Source organism: Polypterus senegalus, chromosome 1, assembly GCF_016835505.1.
Source record: "Polypterus senegalus isolate Bchr_013 chromosome 1, ASM1683550v1, whole genome shotgun sequence".
NCBI classification, from domain to species: Eukaryota; Metazoa; Chordata; class Cladistia; order Polypteriformes; family Polypteridae; genus Polypterus; species Polypterus senegalus.
Window position 1 is genome coordinate 287,145,050 of NC_053154.1, and position 18,426 is coordinate 287,163,475.

The window sequence follows — 18,426 nt, forward strand, 5'->3', positions numbered from 1 at the left end:
TTTATGCTGCAAACAAGATCAAACTGAAAATTTCAACATAGTGTGTAAACAAGAAGAAACCTATTCTGTGTGTGTGTGTGTGTGTATATATATTGCTTCAATTACCTACTATTTTTCTAATCAATTAATTTATTATGACTGAAGTAATTAATCATTTAAATAAAAAAGTATTTAAAAAAAATATTTTTTTGTTTAATTGTATAATCCTCTCCTTCATGTCAATTGAACAATTAAGCTATAACATAATATTTGCCAAAAAAATGTATGGCAAAAGGTTTTATTACTAATGATATGGTCTATCTTAATTCCTCTAAGGCTGTTGTCGACAAAAGTTGACATGAAGGTGCAGAAGTCTGAAACCAATGACAAAAGTAGCCAAGAGTGCAATGTTTAATTTTGCAGATGGCATGAAAAAACACAAGAGGAATGAAGCCTTGCATACTTAAACCTCAATTTTTCTTACAGGATGGCATCAAATATCATCCATCTCTGTCTTTAAAATCAGAAATACTTAATAGAAATTTTGAACATGGTTGAAGACTCTGATCAGGTAAATAAAGGATTTTCAGCTGCCAAAAGCACAAGACTAATATGACACTGAGAGTGCTGCTGGATTACTCCCAAGTGTAAGTTAGAATAGATATCACCAATACTCTAATGTGTTTTCTTTCCAGTTGCCTCCCATGGTTGTTCCCTGTGCCAACTGAGCTAATTTTTACAAATCTTGCAAGACAAAGTTTTCTTAACATTTGTGAAACTTAAATGACTCCTCATTTGTGAGTTCTGAGATCTTTGGAACTTCAATGTATTTACATCTTCTGTCTCTCATTAACTTTATTCTTGGTCAATGAAATGCTGAGTGCAATGGGTCACAAGGCAGCTAATGAATAACAAAACAAAGATCATTGGTAACTCATTTTTTAATTGATTATTACTGACATCTATTAGTTGTTGCAGCTTTATCTATAAGATAGATAATAAAGGCACAGCATAATAAATATTTACAAAAAAAAAAATCACAATTTCAAAAATACTAGAACTAAATGAGCTGACACTAAGATTAGGTGATAGAAACTGAAATGATCGTTTCACATTACTATCTGTAGAAAGTGTTTAAAAATATACATCACTGGAGCAACAGGGGAAGTGCAGTGTTTGATTTCACTAACAGAAAGGGCACACATACTCAAATGATGTGCAGGAGGGCATCTCATGAAGCACAAAAGTTTGATAGCCTGAAATAATTGAATATCATTCCAAAAATGAGATGCCTGGGTTGCCCATGGCTGGTATACTTGCCCTTGAACCAGAGACATGAAATCATGATGGACAAGACAATGATGACATACACACATAAAGCAAGGGGTGGTGCAAAATGTGATTCTTCCTTATATTTGCAACAGTGCTCAAAAACAAAGTTCAGTGCTTCGTCAATAAATAAATAATGGCAATAAAAACTGTCCAGAGTAGAGGTTCAAATGCAAATAAATCCAAAAACAGGTTAAAATGGAAGGTTAAAACCACAGTCAGGATCTGTCTGTTATAATACTTCATGAGCCGATGTTCTTCATTCTGGAAACTGGCATCTCCTCAGCACACCTATTATGGTCTACTTGGTTTTTACTATTACATATAAATGGTGGGTTTAGAAATGGGCATAAACAGTATTAATCTCACCTACCTTTGTCAACACACAATGGTGGTGACATTGTAATTGGATGGGGGATATTTTCTTAGCATAGGTTCCTTAATACTAGTTTGGCATGGTATGAATGTTTCAGCAAACCTAAGCAATGGTTGCTGACCATATGCACCGCTTTAAGGCCACAGCTTTTCAAATGGACATTTGCACTATGTCACAAAACATGTTTTGCCTCCACCTGATACCACAAACATGTAAGTGACTTTAGGTTACTTTAACCATCTTCAGATCACTCTAACTAGTCTTCAGATCACAGTCCTACAGAGGACTGTTGAGATGAGGTGGTACATGAATATATAGGCAAAATATCTACAGGAACTGAGTAGTGATATCAAATCAGCATGTACCAAAATCTCTATGGAATATGTTTCTCACCTTGTTGAATTTACACCTCAATGAATTTAGACTGATCTAGACGTAAAAGGAGCTTTACACTCCTGATAGATTCATCTAATAAAATGGGCATCGAGTGTAAGGGTGAACAGTCTAAACATTATATTCAAAAAGAAAGAGGTAAGTTGTATATTTTTAATCTTTCAGTGTGAACACAGCCATAATCTAGAATGGACTTGTAAACTGATATTAACCTATAGTAATATTTTTGACAACTTAAAAAAACGACTATCCCTGTATGTTAGTGCTGATTTATAAATATTATTACATGATAAGACGGGATTTGGCAACAGAGCAACATGCCTAAAACAAAGCATAAAGCTTATGGCTAGAATTTTCTGCAATGCCAGTGTAGCAAGCCATGTCTATTTGCTACTTTTATGATCAATCAAATGCACCTCATTGCTCCACTACTACATCTCTCCCTGTGATGTGCTGTAGCCTCACTTAAAAAAATGAGTTTTGATTACTTCCAATATCCTGTGAACTAAAGAAAAGGAAAATAAAGTAATCCAAGTCACATAACACTTAGTTCCAAAAAAGTTAGCCTCAAATATCACTTTAGTGAAACTTCAAATGTTTCAGAGTATTTATCATTCACCTTGAATCAAAAATAAGTACTGCATTGTCAAGAGTATTTTTGAAGGTACTGTTACCTCAGGACAATTTTTCAATATACTATAACAAGCTGCTCTGGCAAAATAGTGGACATTTGAGAGCTGTAGACGAATAAACTACAAGGTGCACAGAAATAAAAAGAAACAAATTACATGCAGAAGAAACAGCAACATCCAACAACAGAAATCAGTGAGAATTTAATGTAAGCATACTGGTTCTCAACCTGTAGTCCATAAGCATGACTCAACTGGTCAATCAGGTGAGGGTCATCTTATAATAAGAGTAAAATGACATTTAAATCACTCAGATATTCACTTAGTGTGCAGTCTGACTTCAGTGCTCCTAAATGAGATGTCCCAGTATTATCATCACTGGGAATGACTCAGAATAACCAAACCAGAGCACCCCATTTGATTTTCATGTGAGCGTTAAAATTAGTTACTTCTAATTCATCCTTTTATACTTCACTCCTATTTGCTTTCAGCCATTGCTCCACTCTCTTTCTCGACCCTACCTCAAACTCACATGGATAAAGGAGCTGTCAAGAGTTGTGTCTGATTTTCACATGTGTATGCAAAACATTAGATGAATTATTTTCAAAGAGAGTTATGACTCTTGTATGCTACACATGGGCAAAAGGAATGTCAATCATAAGTACAATATGGTATGCACTGTTCTACAGGAAAAAAAAACCTCTGAATATGATTTAGGGGTTTACATTATTACAGCATTCTCAACACCTAATCAATGCAAAGAAGCTATTAAAAAGCAAATAAAATGATAGGTTATGTTGCAAATAAATGAGGTTGAAAATAAATTGAAAGATGCTATACTTAGAGACTATATAATCAACTAGTGAGACAGCCCCTGGAGTACTGCATGAAGCTCTGGTCACCATGCTATAAAAAGGCATAGCAGCACATGAAGGTGTGCAGGAGAGAAAATAGGTGCATCTCAGGTCTTAAGAGGTCTGCAATAAATTACTGGCTGAAATGATTTTAAAATGTAAATCTATCTACCTGAGATTGGAACACTGGTATTTTTTACATCCGTACTTAACAATAAGAAGCCACTATCGGCAGTATGTGGTTTACCATATTCTGGACTATGTCAAAGTGGTCATTGATCTAGAAAATTCTTGGGAATCACTGTAATAGGGAACTAAATACTATTTCATTTTGCAGTGTAATTCTTAAATAATGCTTATGGCATTAGATATATACTATGCACCTCCACTCCAATAATGCTTTACCTTTACATATAGTATGTTTGCCTTTGGCACAATCTTGTGCTTCCAGGATGATTTTGCTCTAATTCAAATACATTAACTAGTAAATAAACTGAATCTTCACTTGTGCTATCTTCTGCTTTACTTAATAAATGTCCTACTGGAAATGTGCAGGGGTTAAACCTCTAGGTGTTACAACTTAATGGCCACACTGTAATGCCATTAAAATGTGAAAGAACAAGTCAATGAGCACAAAAACAGAAAATTAATTAAATTACTATTTCAAACCTGATTTTACAAAACAAAAGTCTCAGTCAGAGATATAATAAAATTTAGCATGAACAATTTTAAAAAAACAGCAAATGTGCTTCAAATAGCAGGTGAAATAAAAACTAACAAATTCCACAAGTACTGAAAGAAATAAAAGCTGTTATATACCACCAGTAAACATACTCGAGTAATCTCATCAGATGGAGAAGTGTCAGTGTACTGGAAAGTTGCAAATACGGCTATATGGCTAATCCATTAGAAAGGAGACAAATTACATACCATGAATAATTGTGGGGACTATAAGACTATAATACTATAATACAAAGTAAATGTACAAGAAAACAATTTTGATTGATTTGCAGCAAAAGGAAAAGTATAGTTTCACAGTGAAAGTTAATTCTAAAACTAGAAGCCATTGGCCTCAGTGATTTTAAAGAAACTAGATTTCCAGATCTCTAACAGGTAATAGATGAGGAGAATAGATTAAGGGATAAAAGTACACATGGAGAGAGTAGATCTTCAGAAATCTATGTTAATAGTTAATTTGATATTTTATTCCGATCATGAACTTGTGAACAATATCAAAATGATACATCTCTATATATATATATATATATATATATATATATATATATATATAAAATCCAACATTGTCTGTAAGTCTGTCCGCTTTTCACAAGAGAAATACGTAACGGATTTAGAACATTCCAGTTGATTTTGCGACCTCTCTCATCGATCTAAGTATCATAGTTTGCTTGGGGTACCAATTTATTTACGTGAATCAAAGAGACACACAGAAGGCCAAGGTGTTGGGGTCATTGCCCTCCTCACTCATGCACCAGCCTCGGGGCATATTTTACATCTGCTTAGCTAACGAATGACAGAACTACTTAATGGATTTCGATCTGGCTTTTTTCTAGAATTTCAACATTCCAGTTGATTTTGCGACTTCACTCATCACACTAAGAATCATAGGTCGCTTGCAGGAGCAATATATTTGCACTAATCTGAGAGAGAGGCTCCGGCCTGAGGGGAGGGGGAAGCCAAGCAGGGCCCTCCTCACTGTCCTTTTTTACTTCTACATTGGGGACGGTTAGTTAATTATAAACATATGATGTCCAATACTTTACTTAGCTAAAGAAAGCAATCTCTGAAAAAGATTGATGGGTTTGTTAAACACGATATTTTCATCCTCTGTGTAAGTAACAAAAGAGGCGAATAAAATGGTAGCTCATGTTGTAAAAACTATTGAAGATAAAAAAAAAGAAAAGTATGTTCAAATATACTAATGAGATTGCTTCTAGAATACTGCATGTAGTTAAAAGCAGAACTAACAACGGGAATTTTTAATATTTTAGAATTAAGTGCCCTTGGGAGTACTAGCTTTAGCTACAACCAATTTCCTAATCATGGCTAATTTCTAAATGTATGTGAAGTCCCTTTTTAAATAGAACGCTTGTTTTGTACCAAGTACTGCTGTCTTTTTTAAATAAACCAGAGCTGTTAGCTTTATTACCTACTCTTAAAGAAGAGGAGCATATCTTCTGAAATCATTCATTAAAATTTTATTATTATTTGCTTTCTTTTGCACACACATGTGAAAAGAAGCCACAACTGCAGACTGCTACTTGGGAAAAATAAAGAAGAAAAAAGTAAACAATCAAGTAAATAAAATGTATATCAAGAGAGTGGAAGTGACAGAAAAAAAAAACCCCAAAACGTTTCATTTATAATCCCCACCTGGAATGCCATGGAAATAAACCAGACACTACCAGGCATGTCTGACCAAACAAACACTGACCAACCCTAGATATTTAATTAAACAGAGGGTTTAGTCAAGGATAGGAACTCCTTATTAGCAATTATTAAAGTGAACGTGATGAAAACAAGAGGTAAGAGGGGAGAGGACTGAATGCACCTCCTTTAAAACAGAGGTCAACCTAATCTTTAAATGGTACAATATAATTTCATACATCTGAAAATGTCAATGCATAATTACTTTTAATGTAACTGAATCTTATTTATAAACCGAAAATAACAAAATCATTATACTTCAATAAATGAGTTGCTTATAATAATTTGATGAAAATGTCTTTAAGTATGTTTTCGCTCAATTGTTTTTTTGTGAGCTCTTAGTAAAAGATGATTACTAGTGGCCTTATGTAGAATACTTGTACTAATGTTTTATTTGAATCACCTTCATCAAATTGAATTTCATTGTAACTGAAATTGTAACGGCAATAAAGTATATACTTTTAATCATTTTAATAAGGTTGTCACTTTTGTCATTTGAATACACTGTCTTTGAAAAGCTTTTAAATATTAAGGTATGTCTACATTTCGCAGAGTCCTATGATCACACGCATTGGTATCACTTCTTGCAGCAGTGTATGTTTGCATTGCCAGCTTCTACACTATACAAATGATTCTTGTATGACTGCGGTTGATCACATCAGAGTTTCATTATTATGACACAATGTTAGAGAAGGGCATTTTAATCACTTATTCTTTCCTTTGTCCAAAAAAAGTCAACTGGATCCTCCTATGTGCTAGGAAGTGGAAGTTTGGTCTTAGCAAAATACATTAGTGCTTAATGCAGTATTAAATATAAATCTAAAATACACCTGCAATTTATGACATGTTTATGTGAAAGATATTAAAAGACTTACAGTTATTAACATTAAAAGGTTACTGGTGGATACCATCTTATATTGCAAGGCCCCAAGGAAACTTGCAAGTTTCCCTGCACTAAAGAAAACAAAAGTTAACTCTCTCAATACCTAGAGATCTGTGACACCCACTCCTAGTTTTAGTGACTGGTGCTGGAACACTTTAATGGGAGTGCTAAAGACAGGTTAGATCAACTAACTCCATTTTCCCTGTTGCTTCTACATCTCCAGGATCGCTAGGCACCCGGGGCCACCCCGGGAGCTCTTCTTACACGACTCCACCACAGGGTCTCCCCTGACTGCTTTGTCGCCTTCTCTTTTCACTGGCACCCAGTCTTTATACTCCTGTGAGTGCAATGTAATGATTGCAATCCATGAAGTACCAATTTCAAATAGATGACATAATTAAGCTATCAGCTTGCTTCCATGCAGAACAGCCTGTGGTTGCCTGGTTCTGCAGTCGTGTGTACCCACAGTGCATAAAAAACACTGCTTTTTTTTTTGTTCTTTTGTACTTTCAAAACCTCAGAGCCATGGATCACCAACACGCTGTACCCAAATGATTATTTTTAATCATATAGTGACAGGCAATGGCAGTAGAATTGCTAACTTCATTAGAGATGAACAAATTGGTTAATCCACAATGTCACTGTATGGTGACAATCTGCATTCCAGGAACACGTAATCAGAAAACCTCAATGCAGAAAACAAAACGACTTATTTAGATTCAGCAAGGGGTCAGAGTGCATTTTATATTTAAGCTTGCTTTCCTTCTAACTACCCCTGAATGCTCTCCAAAACTGGGCAAAGCAGCCATGGCTATTTACCATTCCATACAACACAGAAAACTACTGTTTTTCATCATTTACATTAACACATGCACCGTAAACGAGACCTCCCAAAGGGGTTAGATGTAGCAAGTTAAGTTGGATAATTTATACTGTATGTTTGGAAACTATTCCAGCTCAAGTATCAGGTAAGCAAAATTGGAAATCAGTGATTCCTCAACAACTAACAATGAAAGAGCTTAGAAAATCTGAGCAATATCCAACTTTTACACTGGGTAAAAAGAGATTAGACTGCACAAGGTATGCAGATATGTGTACAAAATCAGAAAAAACTTTGCATATTTCAATATTTACTTACCTCAATATTAACTGATAAGTAACAACTTTGGCATTTAAACACGGACATGTGTGGGAGCTACCAATACTCTACATATAAATCTATCACTTTTTTTTAACCTACAGATTATTTATTCTAAATAAAGTGATTCAAGCTTCTCATTAATATATTGTAGAAAACCTTTAGTTTATGAATCATACAATTATAACTTTTGCTTACAAAACTGGATTTACATAGTTATGAAAAATGAAATGATTACTTTAATTGACAATCTCCAATTTCTACACATCTGCTTCTAATACTTTTATAGTCAGACTACAAATTATACCTTCTCCATGTAGAACACCTAAAACTGTATACTCACAAACTGGAATAAGATTCCCATGAACATATCAACTGCTTCCAGTCTGTTGATGTTTATAACCCTCTACACTGCTCGGGATATCTACCTCTTGTTCTGCTGTTAAATTACATTGCCAGTGTAGATGTAGATAGAACTTTATTATTATCTAAACCTTGAGTTAATTGCAGCAGTAAGCTTTCTCTGCCTTAAAATTCATTCCATAATTTTTTTATTTCTTTTACTGTACATATATTGGGGAAAGAAGGCTGATAAATAAATATCAATATAACAATAATAAAAATAATATAACAGTTTCATAAAATTGTTTCAATTATTTACTTTTCAAGAGAATGAGGAGATATGCTTGAGGCATTTTACTGACAACAAAACAGTTGTATTAAGGTTATTTGCTGTGGTAACACCCTGAAAAACACTAATTTACTTTTTATAACTTTCAAACAGTTCACACATTGATATGAAAAGTTTTAATAATTACATACTCTATTGAATAGGAGAAAAAAATGCTAAGACATCATACACGTGACAAAGGATTTCAATTTTGGACACCTGCAGATGAAATGACATGGCATGTCACAACATTCTTTCCATAACTTTCGAAGCTTACTATCCAGAGATTAGTTTAATTAGGGTCTAATAATGACACACTGAAAAGCCTAAAAAAGTTAGTGCTTTAAGTAAAGCATATACAGTACTAATACTTATGTCAGTTTGAGATGTTGTATAAGCATGTCAAGAATAGCTGCACAATGTAATAAACAGACATAAGTCTTACATTATATGTAAGCTTTTACATGTTAACACTTCTATACATTTAACAATATGAAAAACAATAAAGAAACTGTAAGTGTTGGAAAGAAAAGAAACTCTATAGCTGCTGATCAAGCAATAGACTAAGAATGGAGATGACTGATGAATGGAGTGTCATATGGTCAACTGAGTGATGTAAAATAAGTACAGTACTTCAGCCATGATGCCAAGTAAATTCATAGTTTAAAAATTCTAACACTGTGATATCTACAATATCTCTCTATTATAATAAAAAAAATCCAACTACAAGATTAGACTTTTTGGTAGACAAAACTAGACTTTTTGGAAGATTTTTTTCAAGTCACGACCTCCTCTTAACCATTTTCAACCACACACACGGTAATCTCACCTCTCATTTGTGTGAATGCTTTTCTGCTCTCTCAGCTCTTATAAATTTTAACATTTTTCTCACTTTAAGTTCCCAATTAAAGAAGGCATATTATGTCCAAATCGTATTGAAAAATGTCATCACAAAGGGTTATCAACAGAAAAAATGCATACACAGGCAATCCTAGCAGCGAGAAACAATGAAGTCAAACGAATTAAAGGCAAAAATGTCAATCGGTTACACGCAAATTGGTGAAATGTGTATCAACAAACTATGTTGAAAAAGTTGGTGGTGATAGTGCGCAAGATGAAAGCATCAACTTACAATATCAACTACAACCGTTAACACCATCTAGTCTTCCACCACACGAATTACTGTAGAAAGAAGGATGCATTCAAGAAAGGTAATGTAGTATATGTTCCCCGGATAACATTACACAACAAAGGAGATCTTGATATGCCATTTGTATTAAAATGTTAACAGTTTCCTGTTAGAATAGCTTTTACAAAGACCATTAACAAATCACGGGCAGTTATACATTGCGTTGTCACAATGAAAGTCCAAACACAGAATCAAAATTCGATGCAATATTGGTGAAATTTAATTCAATAAATTATTTTTACTGAAGTTTTACAGTAAAAGTGTAAGTTTAAAAAGTATTTGCATATTAATCTCAAAGCCAAACAGAACAAAATCGCATTATCAACGAATAACACTAACGCAACATGAAACATAATTTACTTTCAAATTATTACGTTTTAATACGGTCAATTACTCGCTGTAATGTAAAATAGTTCTATTATGCATATTTAACAATTCCCATGAAAATAAAGATCTGTTTAAATTGTACAACTGCATCCCCATACATGAGCGACAGAACCACAAAGAGGCTAGCATGCAGCGCAGGCATGGGTGTTGGCAAGCGAAGTGAGCAGGGGGCAAGTGAGAATGAATTGATACTGTAGTGAAAATTAATTGATATTGTAAAGAAGGTTAGCCTTATTTTTGACAACAATTTAAATCAGCTAACACATTACGTGCTTCAGAAAAACGGACTGTTATAGATATGATAGCTCCTTTATACAAACACCATTAGAACTCAAGGAAACTTACAATGGTTTAATAATAGCCCTTACAATCTTAGATCAAAACGGTAAAAAACTTGTGCATAGCAAGTGAATATTTAAATTACAGGTTTAGCAAGCTGAAGGTCTGACAGTGATAAAAGGATAAGAAAGTGCTTAATCTGTCCCATGTTAAATAGTATTTCAGAATAAAACAGATGAAAATATAAACAACCTATGATTACTGCTTAGAACAGTGGCTAATCTGACAAAAAAGAAATGTGAACCACCCTGTAAAATCCCTACTAACACTAGTAACACAGCTTTTAGGCATTGCTTTAATAATGAAATAGACAGCATAAAACTTCACATTTCACGCTCTAAACTTTGGTAGTTCAACTTCAAACCCCATCTATCCTTGAGGGCACAGTCTTTTTTGAATGTTGCAGAGTTTATTATTTAAACTAGAAACAGTAGTTCATAGGGTTACATGGGAAATACTAATAGCCTCAGGATGGATAACCACATGAAAATGAAAACTATTTTAAAGAGTAGAGGAGTGAAAAATCCTTACAACAATCTATTGAGCTTCCTGCACATATGATACAAACCTTCAAAGCAAAAACAGGAAAAAATGAAACTTTTAAAGTCTATACGTATACCTTAGTTAAATGTTAAAAATTTGCTCAGTGAATGAATTCTGAACACTATACTAATACTGGCTAGGAACTTCTTTTTCTCTTGAAATAGCCTCAATTCTTTGTGGCGTGGGTTCCACAAGATGTTTGAAGCATTCCTTTCAGATTCTGGTCTGTGATGACATGACAGAAACACACAGTTTCTGCAGATTTGTCAACTGCATATTCATGCTGTGAATCTCTCACACAAAGGTGGTTCTATTGGATTCAGAAGATCCAGTGACTGGGAAGGCCAGGGAAGAACACTGAACTTACTGTAATGTTCATGAAACCAGTTTGAGATGACTTTGGCTTTATGACATGGTACATTATCAGGTTGGATGTAGCCTTTAGAAGATGTGTAAATTGTGCCCATCTAAGGACACACATGGCCAGTAATAAGATACAAATAGGATGTGATGGTCAAGTGATGACTGATTGGTATTACCATTACATCACAAACAGCAGCCTGGACAGTTTACAAAATGCAGATTTGGCAGCATAGATTCATGCTGTTAGCACCAAATTCTACCTTTCCATCTGTGTGCTTCAGCAGAAATCAAGATTCATCAGACCAGAGCACATTTTTCCGGTCTTCATTTGGACAGGTTTGGTGAGCCTGTGCCTACTGCTGCCTTAGCATTCTAGTTTTGAGTGACATGAGTGAAACCTGATGTGGTTATCTTATGTTGCAACCCATCTACCTCAAGGTTTAATGTGTTGTGCATTCTGAGGTACTTTTCTGCCCACAACAGTTGAATAGAGTTACTGAAGCCTTTCTGCCAGCAGGAAACAGTTCTGCCATTCTCCTCCAATCTCTCTCATCAACAAAGCATTTCTGTCCACAGAACTGCCGCTCACTGGAAGATTTTTGTTATTCGCACCTTTCTGAGTAAACCTTAGAAGACTATTAGGCTTGAACATCCCTGAAAATCAACAGTTATTAAAAAAAAAAAACACAAACCAGCCCGTATGGCACCATTATGTCACTGTCAAAATCACTAAGATCACATTTGTAACCCATTCTGGTGTTTGATGCGAACATTATCTCAAGCTCCTGACCTGTACCCTGCACAACTTTATGCATTACACTGCTGCCACATGACTGGCCAATTAGACAACTGCATGAGTAAGCAGGTGTTCTAATAATTTGCTCAGTGAGTGTATATTGCAATGCAAATATATATTAAATTTGGCTGATTATGAAAGACTTCCCATTTCTTTAAGTGGATCAATATTATTTGTTTGCAGTTATACTCACCCTATCCCTGGATCGCTGTATTTTCTCTCTGTCATGGTGCAGGTTTTCCAGAATTTCTTGGCCCACTTGCTCTGTTAAAAAATGGAAATAAAATCAAATAATTTAAAAATAATAATTTTAAAGAAAAAATGCACAACTTATTTAAAAAATAGAATTTAAATATTTTAGTTAATGAAATCAAGAGAGGAAGTCTGCATGAATCCCATAACACAACACATGTGTGATTATTTAATAACACAAGAAAGTTGTGCTTAAAGCATAAAATCCAAAAATGTAACAATCAAGTGTGACATTCTTATTGTAATTATTTTTTTCCATCCATTTTCGTATACATTATATCCAGTTCAGGTTCATGAAGAAGTGGAATGTATACTGTTAGCAAGAAATATAAGGACAGACCCAACCCTAGATGGAATGCCAGTTATTTTCATGATTGCTTCTATTAATATGAAAATTAATTAATATCCATCCATCCATTATCCAACCCGCTATATCCTAACCACAGGGTCACGGGGGTATGCTGGAGCCAATCCCAGCCAACACAGGGTACAAGGCAGGAAACAAACCCCGGGCAGGGTGCCAGCCTATCAGAGGGCGCACACACACACAATATGACTTTTTTTTTTATTTCGATTTAGAGAGTCTACAAACAGGGTAACATTGAAATCATCAATTTTTACAAAGATTAGGGCCTGACTGACACAACTTATAACTTTTATCCAAAGCTGAAATCAAACTGGAAACTTAAATGCACTTAAAATTAATAATTTCAACAGTACTTTTGATCAAAACCAAAAAAGTTACGTCAAAAATGAGACTATTGAGACCATAAAAAATACAATGCATAGAAATAACCAGAAAATAAATGCATTCATCTTTTAAGTAAAAACATTTTTTGTTTTTTATTGTGCCTAAACAGGTAGTTTGATTTTTGCCACGTAGATTCAAACTGAAAAATGAAATAAACATAAATTTCAATATATATATATATATATATATATATATATATATATATATATATATATATATATATATATATATACTGCCCAAAAAAATTAAAGGAACACTTTTTAATCAGAGTATAGAATCAAGTCAATAACACTTCTGGGATATTGATCTGGTCAGTTAAGTAGCAAAGGGAGTTGTTAATCAATTTCAGCAGCTTTAGTGTTAATGAAATTAACAACAGGTGCACTAGAGGGACAAAAATGAGACGACCCCCTAAATAAGAATGGTTTAACAGGTGGATGCCACTGACACTTTTCCTTCCTCATTGTTTCTGACTGTTTTTTCACTAGTTTTGCGTTTGGCTATGGTCAGTGTCACTTCTGGTAGCATTAGGTGATACCTGGACCATACAGAGGCTGCACAGGTAGTCCATCTTCTCCAGGATGGCACATCAATACATACCATTGCCTGAAGATTTGCTGTGTCTCCCAGCACAGTCTCAAAGGCATGGAGGAGATTCCAGGAGACAGGCAGTTACCCTAGGAGAGCTGGACAGGGCCGTAGAAGGTCCTTAATCCATCAGTAGGACCGGTATCTGCTCCTCTGGGCAAAGTGGAACAGGATGAGCACTGCCAGAGCCCTACAAAATGACCTCTAGTAGGCCACTGGTGTGAATGTCTCTCACCAAACAATCAGAATCAGACTTCATGAGGGTGGCCTGAGGGCCCGATGTCCTCTAGTGGGCCTTGTGCTTACTGCCCAGCACTGTGGCACTTGATTGGCATTTGCCGTAGAATACCGGAATTGGCAGTTCCACTACTGGCACCCTGTGATTTTCACAGATGAGAGCAGGTTCACCCTGAGCATATGTGACAGACATGAAAGGGTCTGGAAAAGTCGTGGAGAACTTATGCTGCCTGTAATTTCATTCAGCATGACTGGTTTGGTGGTGGGTCAGTGATGGTCTGTGGAGGCATGTCCATGCAGGAACACACAGACCTCTACAGGCTAGACAATGACACCTTGACTGCCATTAGGTATCGGGATGAAATCCTTGGACCCATTGTCAGACCATATGCTGGTGCAATTAGTCCTGGGTTCTTCCTGGTGCATGACAATGCCTGGTCTCATGTGGTGAGAGTATGCAGGCAGTTCCTGGAGGATGAAGGAAATGATACCATTGACTGCCCCCATGCTCACCTGACCTAAATCCAATAGAACACCTCTGGGACATTATGTTTCAGTCCATCCGAAGCTACCAGGTTGCACCTCAAACTGTCTAGGAGCTCAGTGATGCCCTGGTCCAGATCTGGGAGAAGATCCCATAGGACACCATTCATCGTCTCATTAGGAGCATGCCAACCCCCCTCCCCTCCCCGATGTTGTCAGGCATGAATACAAGCATGTGGGGGCCATACAAACTGCTGAGTATGATTTGAAGCTTCTGCAATGAAATTTCGGCAAAATTGACCAGCCTCAGTTTTTCACTTTAATTTTCAGGGTGTCTTTCAATTCAGCCCTCTGTAGGTTGATAATTTTCATTTCCATCAAACAATGTGGCATCATTTTGTTCCTAACACATTACCCAGTCCATATCAGTAAAGATATCCAGTGTGATTTTTTTTCACATTGAGATTTGATGTGTTTTCAAAATGTTTCTTTAATTTTTTTGAGAAGTTTATATATAGAGAGACATATATAGAGACACTATTTCAGAGACAGCCGAGAACAGTTAGGTAGTGGATATTAATACCTTAAGGAAAATTGAGAACTAATAATGCATTTTAAAAAACTTTTCAACTTTGATTTAAACTGCTTAAGGTTGCCTGCAGTCTGTCTGGCAAAACTGATCAAAATTCAAAAATTAATCTGGTCTTCAAAATATTTATTCCTGGAAACGTATGGAGATAAAGCATCTCAACTGTGGGGTTGCCAGCACTCTTTACTTCAGCCGATATCTGGTGACACACTTACTTGAAGGGTCAAATGTTTTTTCCAATATTGTGGTAGAAGGAAAAAAATATCTATTTAAAACTTATCAAACACTACTTGCAAATGAATGACCACTGGACAAAACTGTCATTATAGAATAGACAACTATGCTGCAATTCATTTTCTGAAATCCTTATCTGAGAAAATCTATGGTCAGATACCCTCCATTGTTACAAAATGCATTGATACTGAACCCATGAAACTGCACGAGGCAGCCCACTTGGAAATGTTACTGAATAATGAAGAATAACCTTCACAGCCATTTATATTTTATTTCATTTTTTTATAGTTACAAAGTTTCCAGATCTCCCCATAACAATATTTACATTTATTCTGGCACACACCTGATAGGAAGCCTTTTCTTTTAGCCAAAATGTGCAATTTTCACATGTGTATTTTGGTGAAACAGAAAACTGAATCAACAAATTTCAATTTAGGCTCACAAACTAAAACTAAACCTGTCAGTGTATGGAAAACAATGCTCATTTATAAGTTAAATATATAAAGTATGTCATTTTTTGCAATATAGAAAACATGATATACTGCAGAGTTCTGCATACCTATCAAAATAAAAAACACGTACTTCAAACCTATTTTATTTTAATAAAACATTCTTTCCTATGCCTTCACTTTGTCTTTACCTATGAATATACAGTTTCTAATCATTAGCCAGTGCTATTGTTCCAAGAGGTTTACTTCAAGTATGTATGTTTACTGAGACACAGTGAAATTTAAGAGCTACCCCCTCTAGTGCAAACAGTACACGGTTGTTATAAGTTTTATTCTGAACTAAGAGGCATAGGAAGAATATCAGGAATATACTCTTTCATTACAGGAAAACCATCAAATTAGGTCTGATTTATAGTGACAAATTAAACAAAACTGCAGGCTTTAGGATGACCAGAAAAAAAATCCAGAGGGAGAAAGTACAAACCTCATAAATCCACCAGAACTGTACCCAGACTCGAGGGCTCTTTGGCAACAAAGTTAACCACAGTGAAACAGTACAGCTCTCATTAAATTTCTCCTTCTCTAAATGCGCCTATCAAACATTACTGTATTCAGCAGTGTAGTCTAGCCATAAACAAAACTCATTCCCCCATGCACTAGTAAAGTAAGATCCACAAAATTGGCACGGTTGTAGCAGAGGTTCAGACCTCTTCTCGCCCTACAGAAACATTTGCTTCAAAACAACATCCCAATGCTCCTGACACAGAGGGGACAAAACACTGGTGCCCTAGAATATATTACTGGCAGCAAATTTGGATTTAAGAATCTGTCTAGCAGCCAAAAAAACCTTTGATGTTTCAGTATGTGCCCTGGCTGCTCTTGGATTGCTGCTAAAAGCATCCCTTGCTTGGTTAACATGGCTAAAACTAAGTCACAAATGAAACGCATACAGTGATGAAAAAAGAAAAAATATAAAAGGGATGGCTAAAAAGGTATATGCATTTACTTAATAACAATGGCAAATATCTAAGCTGTCAGAAATATGAGTCATACTTCTTTATTTTGTATGATAGTCCTAAATGTAGCCTTTTAATGTGTAGGTTGACAATTGAAGCCCATACCACTATTGCGGAAGAGCACTTACACTCTCAATCTCTTGAATTAATGAATAAGGTATTATCATCAAAAGGTATGCAAGTATGCAAGTAATCACATTTTAATCAGAAGTTACACTACTTAATGGGACAGCAAAATTGCGAGTGGAACTGACAAACAATTCTTAATGAAGAATCGGTAAACCTACTGCAGAAGGTCACAATGATTAATATAGGCAAGGTTGTAAAGACATTCTGATGCAATGTCCACTTAGCTATTACATTCAAAGACAGGCATTAAATGTAGATATCTCTCCATATGGCTTTCAAGTGAGGAAATATGACACTAATTGGGTATGCTCTTCCAGTATGTAAGAACTGTATGGACCATGTTATGTGTTTAAGTATGATGAGTATTTACTGTACTGTAGATAAATGAGCAACAAAGTGTGGTTAGAACATCAGTTTGGAAAGAATTTAAGATGATGTTTAATCAAGCTCCAGTGAACATGGGCACAGAACAAAACAATAATGGTGTTAAAACAAACTGCATGCTTTTTTTTTATAATTAGCATTATCATGAAGTCCTTTACAAAGTAACTAATATAAAATATATAATGATTTCAAGGACACAACTGAAATAGCAGTACATATAGACAAACTGTATACTTTTCTGTAATGTAAAATAAACAATTTAATTAAAGTAAAACAAATTGATATCGCAAAACATTTGGAAAATATAAGAAACATGACATTCAAACAGAAGGAAGGTTTACTTCTGTCTTTTTTAAAAGTGATCACTTATAAAAATCCAAACGCAAATGTAATTTAATTTTGGATTCATTACAATACTAATATTATTTTCAGTAAATATTGGCTAAAATATATAAAAGTCTGAGATAGGGTAGTATGGAATAACGCTACAGTGCTGTGAAAAAGTACTTATTGCGATTAATGGTGGCATAGCCATTTACTAAGTGTAAGGGGGGAAATAACTTTTCACACAGTGAAAGCTGGTGTTCAATAATGTTTATAAAAATTTAATAAATTATATAAGTATATAAAAATGTTACTTTTTCACTTAAGTGACCTTTCTCTAATATTATGATTTGCTTGAAGAGCTGTTAATCTGTTATAACTTTGCAATTACACCAACTGTAGTGCTCTGGAGGTCTATATTTAGACCAGCAAGTTCCAGTTTTTGCTCCTTGTAAATCTTTTGATGCATATGTGCATTTAATTAGACGAATGAAATCAGATTCAATGTCTCTCTCTGTTGCGCTGAGCAGGTTTGTACAGTAACAAGCATACAATTGATTTATTTACACTGTCATTAAATTCCATGAATGCTTTCAATGTTACTGCACAAAGCTGCAACACAGCTTCCCCATCACATTAGCACTGTCCAGTGTCCTCATCTGATACGGTAATGTCTG

General features: G+C 35.1%; 1 protein-coding gene across 5 annotated transcripts in view; it reads right to left on the minus strand.

Moving 5' to 3' along the window:
* Window positions 1-18,426, minus strand: part of vti1a (vesicle transport through interaction with t-SNAREs 1A) — a 504,072-nt gene that overhangs the window by 199,983 nt on the left and 285,663 nt on the right. For all 5 annotated transcript variants that reach the window (XM_039776469.1, XM_039776448.1, XM_039776459.1 and 2 more), the window contains one exon: window positions 12,507-12,577. In XM_039776469.1, the coding sequence (XP_039632403.1) occupies window positions 12,507-12,577 (71 nt within the window). The remainder of the gene's footprint in view (window positions 1-12,506; window positions 12,578-18,426) is intronic.